Source organism: Takifugu rubripes, chromosome 22, assembly GCF_901000725.2.
Source record: "Takifugu rubripes chromosome 22, fTakRub1.2, whole genome shotgun sequence".
In the NCBI taxonomy this organism is placed as follows: domain Eukaryota; kingdom Metazoa; phylum Chordata; class Actinopteri; order Tetraodontiformes; family Tetraodontidae; genus Takifugu; species Takifugu rubripes.
The window spans coordinates 5,403,603-5,414,164 of record NC_042306.1 but is presented as its reverse complement, the minus strand read 5'-3'; the positions used below and the strand labels follow the sequence as shown (position 1 = coordinate 5,414,164).

General features: G+C 42.2%; 1 protein-coding gene across 3 annotated transcripts; it reads left to right on the top strand.

The window, feature by feature from the left end:
- The first annotated feature begins 132 nt into the window (after positions 1 to 132).
- adcyap1b (adenylate cyclase activating polypeptide 1b) lies at positions 133 to 5,941 on the top strand. Of its 3 annotated transcripts, XM_011616253.2 has the most exons (5): positions 133 to 473; positions 862 to 966; positions 1,822 to 1,956; positions 2,323 to 2,424; positions 2,971 to 5,941. In XM_011616253.2, exons 2-5 carry the CDS (start codon positions 863 to 865, stop codon positions 3,152 to 3,154), a joined length of 525 nt encoding a protein of 174 aa, XP_011614555.1. In that variant the 5' UTR covers positions 133 to 473; position 862; the 3' UTR covers positions 3,155 to 5,941. The 3 variants fall into 3 exon arrangements, with proteins under 3 accessions (XP_011614555.1, XP_029686234.1, NP_001106663.1); XM_029830374.1 differs by lacking the exon at positions 2,323 to 2,424; NM_001113192.1 differs by lacking the exon at positions 133 to 473 and having other exon boundaries at positions 863 to 966; positions 2,971 to 3,154.
- The last annotated feature ends 4,621 nt before the right edge of the window (positions 5,942 to 10,562 follow it).

Genomic DNA, 10,562 nt, shown 5'->3' with positions numbered 1-10,562 from the left:
GCATCGATGAAGAAGGAACTGTACTTTTATATTCCGGGAGGCAGACTTGATGACGTCTATAGCATCCTTAATGTGACTTATTGGAGGGAGGAGGGAGGGAGGGAGGCTTGAGATGAGCGGATAAAAATCCAAGGCAATCACGGCGCAGGACAAAAGTTTACAGCCGCGATATGTAGAAGAACACACGACGCACTTTCCCACCGAGTTTTTTTTCTGTCGGCGTGCCTGAGCGGTGTGACTCCTGATCAACTGTATATAAAAGCGAGCTCGGCTGATCTGAGGGGGAACACAAGGAGACGACGGAGGCGCTTCAGTGAGGGAAGAAGTGCCGTGAGATAGATAACCGTCTCTCTCTCTCTCTCTCACACACACACACACGCATACACACACACACATACATACACGCACAACATCACAGCCGCACCCGGATCCCAGCACACCACAGCACAGCTCTCCCTGCTTCCCTGTTATAGGTATGTGCTTTCTCTGGATTCTTTTAAAGCTTCTCGGATAAATCCATTCATGGGAAACGTGATAAAGTAGCGGAAACCAGTTTTCAATTGAAGCAGAGATCCTCCTCCCGGCTTTCGGTTACTTTGGTGCTGCATGCAAAGTGTCTGTCGATGCCAGAGTTATACTTTTAAGAGAAAAAGGATGATTGAAACAGAGATCAATGTTGTTTCTTTTGATTTTTTTGTTTTTGGAGTGGCAGGGTGATGTGCTTTTTGCAGCTGAATGAGGGTTTATGTCAGACAAGAACGCAGCATGTGAATTTTTAGGTGGGAAAAAGGCAACAGCTTTGTTTCCCGGAAAAACTGTTACCTTTTAAATGTTACATCTATTTTGACTGTTTGTTTGCAGCATGGCCAGTTCGAGTAAAGCCACTTTAATCTTGCTCATCTATGGAATCTTAATGCACTACAGCGTCTTCTGCACACCTATCGGATTAGGTTACCCCAAGATTAGGTAAGTGCGTCTTTGTCAGCCTCAATTTTTTTGTTTTTTGCAAATTTTTCAAAAGCCTAATTGAATGTCGAGAAACAGTTTTTCCTTATCAAATACTTTTGGAGGTTTTATTTCTAAAAGCATGTGAATACGTCCAAACTATGCGCGCATTTTTTTTCCCACTGGGGTGTCAAAAGGATGTGGCATTATGAATGAATTACGAGGGAAATTGCGGTTCTTGTGTGGAAAATTGCGATGGAAATTGCGTGGAGACAATTGTCCGTTGGGATGGCTCACCCAAAGCCCCTTATTAAAAATGAGAGGGCAGCCAGTGCGCTGGTTAGCCCTTGGGATGACGGCGAGCTGGCGTCACCAAGGAGAGGCGAGGCGAATCGAATAGGAGATCTCTATCCATCTAAGTTTTCTCTTTCACCCCCTCCTGTGACAATCGTGTCCATAATCTGGGCGTGGTTCGCGTCGATTTTAATATTTCACACCAAATAACAGAATTAAATATATAATTTCTGCCCAACTTCCACCCACCGTTTCTACTTTTAAATGATTAATAAAGTTGCCTTGATCAGCGGTGGCGCACAGATGCAAACACGTTTCCTTTGTTGTTTACGCGTTCAGTAAAAGCAATGAACGGAATAGACGCGCGTTTAACGCATTTCAAGCCGTCGTTAGCGAAAGGAACGTGAATTATTCGTTGAATGTATTTTAAGTCATTATTATTTCAAACACCTACTGCTTTTTTGCAGTTTTCTTTCCGCGTAAAGCGTTTAAACTCCCACTGATTCGTAGACCGACGCAGAGATTTTGCACAGCCGCGTCCCACTTGTGTACAGATCTGTGACGCTGACTGTCACTCCGCAGACTTGACAACGGAGCCTTCGATGAGGACGGCAATTCATTAACCGACATGGGTTTTGACAGCGACCAGATTGCTATACGAAGCCCACCATCGGTAGACGACGATGCGTACTCCCTCTACTACCCACAGGAACAGAGGTAAGGGATGCTCGGGCTGGATTCCAGTTTCAGTGACCCCCCTCCTCTTTTTTGCCGTTTGCGATACTGTTTGCTTGCTTTGTTTTACTCAGAGTTTCTCATAGCGTCCAGTCTTATTTTCATACTGGGTAGCCTAAAATGTTGGCTCAAATAGCCTAAATAATGCCGCTAATAGGCACATATAGACTGTAGCCCGAGCGCAAAACTAAAGTAACGCAAAAAAAGATCTCGAGGCTCTCTTTTAATAACACCGTAATAACTTGTGGACGGGTGGTGACATTTTAGGCTACTTTTTGTTCATAATTTTTTTTTGTCTGCGCTTTTGGTCACTGACGATCTGTGTGTTTTGGCGTTTTATCACCTCAGACCAGAAAGGCATGCTGAGGAAGAATTAGATAGAGCCTTGAGGGAGATCCTGGGTCAGTTAACAGCGAGGCATTATCGGCATTTTCTGATGACAATTCGTGGGTAAGGGCATTTCTTTTCAGCGTTCACCTGCAGTCATCATCTTTTCTGTGCATCCCCCCTCCCCCCGCACAAGTCCTGGCTGCTGCATTCATGTCTATCACACGAAGTGTGCGTGTTTTCTCTCATTCTTCCTTAAAAAAAAAACCTCTGTGACATCTGTTTGTGTGTTTGTTGTGGCGTGGCACTGCGTTCATGACCCACGGTGAGATCTATTCTGCACGATTTATGGTGGATTAATCCATAAATCGATGTTTGTTTCCCCCCAATGACAGTGGATGTCTCGGAATATGCAGTGGGCTGCATATGAATAATTTATAACTTCTCTAAAACGCTTAAATCAGTCTTTTTCTTCACGGTGTCTTGCTTGCTGCTCTTCCTTTTAAGCGGAAAAATGTCACAAAAAGGCCCCAAACTACGTTATTGAGAATTCATGAAGAATAAAAATGTATACATGCAAAAAAGAAGTGGGAAGCTTAAGGTTAAGAGGATGGTGATTTTAACATTGCTGTTATTTTGATTATTATTTTTTTTTATTTTTTTTTTTAGAAAAGACAGCAGCGCGGAGGAGGATTCGGAGCCCTTATCCAAGAGACATTCTGATGGCATCTTCACCGACAGCTACAGCCGCTATAGAAAGCAGATGGCCGTGCAGAAATACCTGGCAGCCGTTCTGGGAAGAAGGTACAGACAGAGAGTTAGGAACAAAGGACGTCGACTTGCCTATTTGTAGCGCTCTAGATGCGCCCAAACTGTCCTGTGTAAATACATCCAGTCGTTAAATCAAAGTCATTCAGATATATCTGACCAACCAGTGGATTGCGCCTGTGTTCTTTCAACATGTATTTATGTATGAAGTAAAGCCATTAAAATGAATATTTTAATAATAATATATCGTTTTTTTTTCTTTTGTATAAAATCACTTGATACTGCACAGTTCTTGTGGACCAATATTTTATTTTTCATGTTTAGATGTTGAGAAGAAGAGAAAAAAATGACAAAAAAAAGCAGAAATCAGAAGAAAACATAAGTGTGCACCTTCAACGTTTATGCGCTTGAAATCTCTAAAAGTCATCTACATATGCAGAAAATAAATAGATTTTGAAAAGACAATCAAAGTATTGAATGTTATACTTATTTTTGTAACTGACGTTCTATTTTTTTAGTGTTGTTTGTTTTCCAAGCAGGCCCAAAGAAGCAGTGAGCATGCTATGTGAGGCATATCAGGCTTATATTAAATGATGGATATTGCCCTTGTCCATCCTTTTCCTCACTCCTTTAAGCAGGGGGGCCCTGCAGGCTTCTGTAGCCTAGAGCTGGATACTGCGGGGGAATTCAGATGGCTTCTCTTGTTTTGCCTTTCTTTTGATGGATGGCTCATTAACTTGCATGGTCATCATGGAGCTGGTGGTTCAATCCAACTGGATCCGAAACTGAATATTTAACTTCAAGGGTGCCCGCACCTTTGCTAAAGACAAAAGGAAGTGCCCAAAATGCTAAAAGTATGCGACAAACTCTGCTTGCTCACTTGCCTCAAAGTCATTCACTGCAGGAGATCAATCGGTTTCCCCAGGACAATGTAAACAATGTCCCATCTGTGTGTTATTTGTAGTAGAGAAATGGCACCAGTGCATATAGTAACATCAGTTTTCTGTGGTGGAGTCGGAAAAAATATGTGGAGGTGTGATTTGGTCGTGCCCTTTGGTCCACATGGTGAAAGTTCAGAGCAAAGCGGGAACATGTGAGATGAAGGAAATGCAACATTTTCCAAGAGCACCCGGGTTACCAAAGGGAATGTCAATCTTTTCTCTTATCTAGTGGTGCATGTGGAAACTGACACCTTGACTTTGCTTGGAAAATGCATGCCAGTGTGCTCGTTTTTAATGGATTGTGCTGTTTGGGTGGTGGGCTGGACTAAGCCTATTTCAACATCATCATCAGGCCCCACCCCAGATGGGTTGGGATGAGGAGTGTTCAATGTGGTGTAAACTGGTACTGCACTTACTTGTTGATTTGTTGCTGCTGTTGTTGTGGGTATTGTAGACACTGGAATCCCCCCTGCCCCCTTTTGTTGACCGTGTTTGCGTCAGCATCCATGTCAGGAGACATTTTCATGTTTAGTTTACTATAGATTTGCCTCTGTGGTTATGGATTTGACAGTGAGGTATGTTAAGATGAAGTAGATCCACAAACTGACCAACTGGGTTTGTGCAGTGACAAGATAGGTGAGGAAGGAGCAGCAAGTAGGAGACAAAGAAAGCCATGTGTGAGACAGAGCAAGTTAGAGAGAAACGAGGAGAGGTTGTATGGTGTTAGAAGTAAGAGAGGTCAACGGACCCACAATCTTCAGAAAGCCTACCACACCTGGACACACAGACAACTAAGATGGCGAGAGGGCCACTGATATCAGGGTCAATGAGTCTGATCAAAAGCATCAGTTGTTTAATTCCCTTCACTTTGGAAGATTAATCTGGCCAAGGTCACTCTCTGGCTATTACACCACCCTCTAGCAGACAGATCTTCCCACTGTTTTTTAATCAAGGAGCTATTTCATGTTTTCATTGAATATTATACCAGTACAGCTTTTCAGCCTGCATCCCAAACACTGATCTGTACATCAAACCCACCTAGCTGCCCACCCACCCCATAGGAAAGATCAAAACTCTCTTCTATTTAGTTCAAATTACTCAAATTGGCTTTATATGTTCTCTGAATGAATGCGTGGATGTTTGCATATCAGTCTGCATTTGTGTGTGTTTTGTAGCTGAAATACCTATGAGTCTGCGTGCGTTTGGTGTTTGAGCACGTTGAGTGTGGAGGTGGAGACAGCTTTTGGCCTCGGTGCCTTGCTTCAACGTGAGAAAACTCAAAAAACAAAAAAATCGCCACAAATGACAGATGGCAATTTTAGTGGCCCTACGATGCTGCAGTCCATTAGCTTGCATTAAAACTTTTTTGTTTGCTCTCTTTAATTGTTCTGCTTAGTATGCCCCTGAAAGTAGTAGAATTAGGCTTTCTTTTAAAGCATGGCCAATGATTCATTATGAGGAAAAAAAACCCTAAATGAATAGGATCTATATGTTGGTGGAGCTGGTGGCGATGTGTGTGTGCATGAGTTTGGAGTGTTCTGTGTCTGTGAGCGTTGTGAACAATGACCAGTGTTTGTTCCTGTTTACTATGAGGTGTTGTTCATTACGTTAATATTAGTCAGTAATTTATGAATCAGAAAATAGCCCTGGTATATTCTTCTTTTCTTGATCATTACTTAGAATAAAAGGGTTTCCGAACATGACAGAAATGTTGTTTATATCATAGAAAATGCCTGTTGATATTTCTGAAAGCGCCAAACGCCTTACTTCAATGTTTAACCTCTTATCTATCTGAAAACAATGTGTTTTAAAGTGAACCTTATAGTACAGTGGCATTATTATAAACAGAGGAGTCCTTATATCCAGTTTTACGTTTCTCAATGTTATGGAAGTGTTGTAAGATTTGTATGAATAAATTTTTGTAAACAACATTTTTCTAATCAATGTCTAATCTTTGGTACTCACCACTTTTAATACAATTCAGAGCTAATTGGCGTGGCACACAGCTCACCGTTGTTTGCAATTTACACGTCACCAAGCAGAATATAACCTCTGGGGTTCTAAAACATCACTGGTTGTCAGAGGTCAAAGGTCATCCCATGAACCAGGCAAGTGGCAGAGAGAGCAGCGTCGAATAATCCAGCAAACGCTCTGTCTTCTATTTTCCCCTTTCAACACCAGAGAAATATCATGGAAAAAAAGTGGTAAAACCAAAAATAGCTGAATAAGCAGCTGTAAAATGAAGTCAAATTCCTATGTGGAAAAAAAAAATCCAATTTGACAGTTTATTGATTAATCCTTGGATGCTATGACATTTCCAGGTGCGTTTAGACTGTCAAGTCACATATTTTAAAATCTAAACCTGACAAAAGAGACGGTATAAAGGTATATAATACACCCAGACTTCAAACCAAGCCACCATTCAACATCTCCAAGGAGACAGCTGAGGCAAACTGTGACCCTGGACCGAGCAGCGGAGAGTTTAACCTCCTCCAGGAATGAGCTCTGCTCTCTCCCTCCCGCCATCCTTGGCCTTGGAAGTGCAGCTGTGTCCCACGAGAGGGGAGGATGGGTGTGGCAGAAAAGACGTACACACGCACCAGTGCCTGGCTAACCCAATCAGAGAAATGTTGCATGGCAACGGTTCACAAAGGGACTCAGTTGTATGTATGTACGTGTGAAGTGTGCCGGTGTGTGCAGTCTTTATGTGTGTGTTTCATACAGGCAGACCTTCATCCCACATTGAGGTTTCTGTACACGCCATTCGTGACAGAATTAGGATCCTGTGCTGCAGAGTTGCTTTGGATGCCCCCTTAATAGCAGCAACATTGGAGCAGGTGGTAATTATATTTAATGAAATTCAAGTAAATTAATCAGGAGTGAGAACCTGCAACATACACAGAAGACATACGTCTGTCTTTCTTCCCTTGAGGGATGTTGCTTCACTGGAGGTGCCGGGTTGCTAAAAGGTTGACAGATCACTGATTGTCAGGTGACGTGCTGGGTTGTTTCCATTTCTTTAACCCCCCTGTCAAAAAGACTGTTTTTTTTAAATGCATGTGAAGGGTGAATCTGAATTCATTTACAGTTAAATAGGATTCAACCCCCACTTCCTGAAACACCCATAAGTGAATATGATATAGAGACAAATCCTCCAATTTGTTTGAGTGGCTGCATTCATGAAGGGGCCGTCCTCCACCAGTTTGCGCATAATGTACATTAATAACGGAATCAATGAAATGGTGGCTCCTCCTTTTGCTCCTCCACGGCTCTTCTCCCCATTGCTGCCTTTTAGGCTGCATTGCCAACTGATGTGTCTGGTTGTATCTCTGAGGGAAAAACTAGGAAAAGCCTCTTGATAGGCAGCTGTGAAATAAGACCGTTGCGAAGCTTTAAATCACACGTAGTATTTAATAATTTGTTCTGTCCTCCTGTGCCTCTGGACATGTCTTAATTATGTATAAGGGGTTAGGGGGGAAGGGTGGCTTGTGTTCAGGGCTTTTCCAGTGGGGATACCCATGCCCCCACCCCTCCCTCTGCACCAACACCGCCACATCCATCTGTGGCCATGTGCCTAATGGCCATGTCCCAGCAGGAGCGTGTATGCCTGTGTAATACAGATCCACTGCATGCTATTTATGACTGTTTACTGTGTGTATGCACGTGTGCACATGCATGATTATTTGCCTGCAAAACAAACAATGCTTCCTCCTCCCACACCTGTTTCATCCCTCTTGTGTGTCAGGGTTAAGAAAATAGTGCTCACTAGAGAGGCAACGTGGAGGCACACACAAACACACAGGCACAATCTTTTGATTAATGATTCAGTGGTTCGGGTTTGGAGACTCTAACAGTCTTGGCCTTACCTCTTTAAAACAATTTTGGGGCTCCGTCACTATTAAACTGAATTGTGAACAGTAGCCCCCCGAGCTGAGGGTTTCCAGACACAACCACTGAACAGCAGTTGCTTTCAGTTTGGACAGAGACACTTCACCTGTTCTGCTTGTGTACTCACAGGAAAGCACTGCTAAACGTAATTTATAATGAGGCTATATGGTGAGGAAGCAATATGGCATACACTCACTTTCATTTTCCCAGCTCGGATATATGTTTGAAGACCACATGTACAGATTTGACTTCCTGTGACACTGATCCTTAAGATATGAAGGGCTCTTATGTGTAAAAAAGTTGAAATTGTCAGAATAATGTTAACTTTTGTTGGCACAATAAATTTGACTTGATTTATTGCGCCAACAAGCAATCTGCTCATCATTTGCGATTCCATTTTCACACTATTCTTGTCATAAATTATTGTTGTCGGACAAAACAATAACATTGAAATGGCTCTGAGAGCTTTAGAAGGACAGAGATATAAGGACAAGTCCTTTGATTATTAATTCAGATTTAATCAGGAACAGAATCAGAAAACATAATCCCCAGGGCTCTTTTTAAACTAGCAAAAAAAAAAATTCTTAAAGCTCTGAAACCAGTAGAAAACTACATAAATGCCAAATCTTTAAAGCTAGATTTCTTTAAGCTGTAGTGTGGAAGATCCATCTAGTGGTGACATCGAACTGAACCAACACCCTCCTTTTTCCAGCTGTGAAAAAAATATAAAATATATAATACATATTATACATATATGATATAAATAAATTATACAAAAATTAACAAATTGAAGAAAATACCTGCATTTCAATGTGGATGTACAATTATATAAACAGACGCTAAAGCGGCATGAATGATTTGAGATAAGGCATAACACATCCCAGAGTGAATTCCTCTCACAGCTGAGGCCATTATAACAGTGAAAGCCAGTGCAAACCCTAATTTGTTCAGGCGCACATTTTAAAACAGAATCCTCATCCCCCGCCGCGCTTCATCCGAAAGGTCTCAGAAGCTCACGGCTCTGTTTTCCCCTTTATCATCAAAAATGCTTCTCGAAAGCTGACTTCTTCTCCCAGCATGCTTTTCCAATGGGCATGAACAGAGCCGTATCATGTCCCATATTCAACTTTGAAATGTCTCTCCATAATGTCAGTGCGGTGGGGGTCCTGGTTGCATGTGTCCCACTCAAGCGTGATGTCTTGAGCTGCTACAAACATACCTATTCTCATGAGCCTAAAAAGTTTTTTTGCCAAAAATATATTTCATTATACATTAACACTAACACACTGCTCATTCTGGCCTGGGTGTGGCTGCGCAAACACTGAATAATGTATCATCACTGAAGCAGTAAGGTGTTAAATCCACAGTGTGAGATTGGTGAGAAAAAGGAAATCATGTTAATGCTTGTTATAGTCTACTCCCCATTGCTCTCGGCTGTGAGACTGTCGTGCCATTAACCCCCCTGCAGACAGTCATGGTTCCAGGTCATTCACCCTTGCTCAGACGTTGTGATCAATTTTGTGAATGAGAAGCTTGTTAAGAATGAGATATCAGGCTTTCACGGGTAGACATTTCAAACTGGATCGTGGTCTGTGTTTATGTCACCTGGTGGCTGGGTGGACAATGGTCTGATGTTGTCTAAATCTTAATAAAGCCTACAAAATAGACGGTAAAATGAATGTGAAAACGAAAGAGGAAGTTTGTGGAGAAGACCGTTGTAATGTAGCCTCTAAAAATGCACATGGCGTTGTTATCGCAGCATCTTACTCCATAATTAGAAGCCTTTCTTTTTTTCAGTTCTCGCATTGCCTTTGTTTTTCTTGCAAAATGTACCTTTCAGGCATTCACCATCCTGCCGTGCTTCGATACTTCTACCCAACGAGATCCTGGAGATCCCAAATCTCTTACGCACAGCAGCTTTTCTTTCATGTGGTGGCGGAGGCGGGGAACAGACGCAGGCTTTTCCCGCCATTTCACACATAGGTATGAGAGAAACAGAGGAGGAAAAACAGAGAAACACCTATATGTCTTCAGGAACTGTCTGTAAAAAGCAAAGCTTCAGGCGTCAGGAACCCAACCAATCTCCTCATTCTCAACAGTGAGCGACATCTTCAACTCCATGGGGGCCAGCATCTGCACAGCAGAGGAAGACAGGTTCTTCCTGCAACTCCAAGTAGTTCCTTTGTGTCTCCCACCCCTTCTGTCAGAGAGCTCTCCTCCCATGTAGTTCTTCCCATTGGGGGTCTGTTGTTGTATTGATTGACACATTGATAAAAACATTTAAGCTCTTGTGGTTTTGCTACATCGATATTGTAATCACACTTAAATAAATAAGATACAGTAGATTGATGCAAAAAGTGTCTGTTCACTCTTTCCCAGTGAGATGTCAGCTAAAGTGGGACTAATTTGGCTCTGAATATTCCAAGCAGATCATAATTCAATTTGTCGTCTTAAAACAAGCAGTCGTTTCTGATCATGACCCGTCACTTTTTCTGTTATAGCTAGTTCAGTCCAGAATTGGCATTCTTGGGAGAATGATGCTTGGTTCAGATTCAATCATTTTTACTTGACAAATGTTCCACAGTCACTGTGACGTCTCTGCTAACCTGACGTGTTATCTTTTCTCTGAGTTTCACCAGTCGAAGTGCCCCCCCCCCCAAAAAA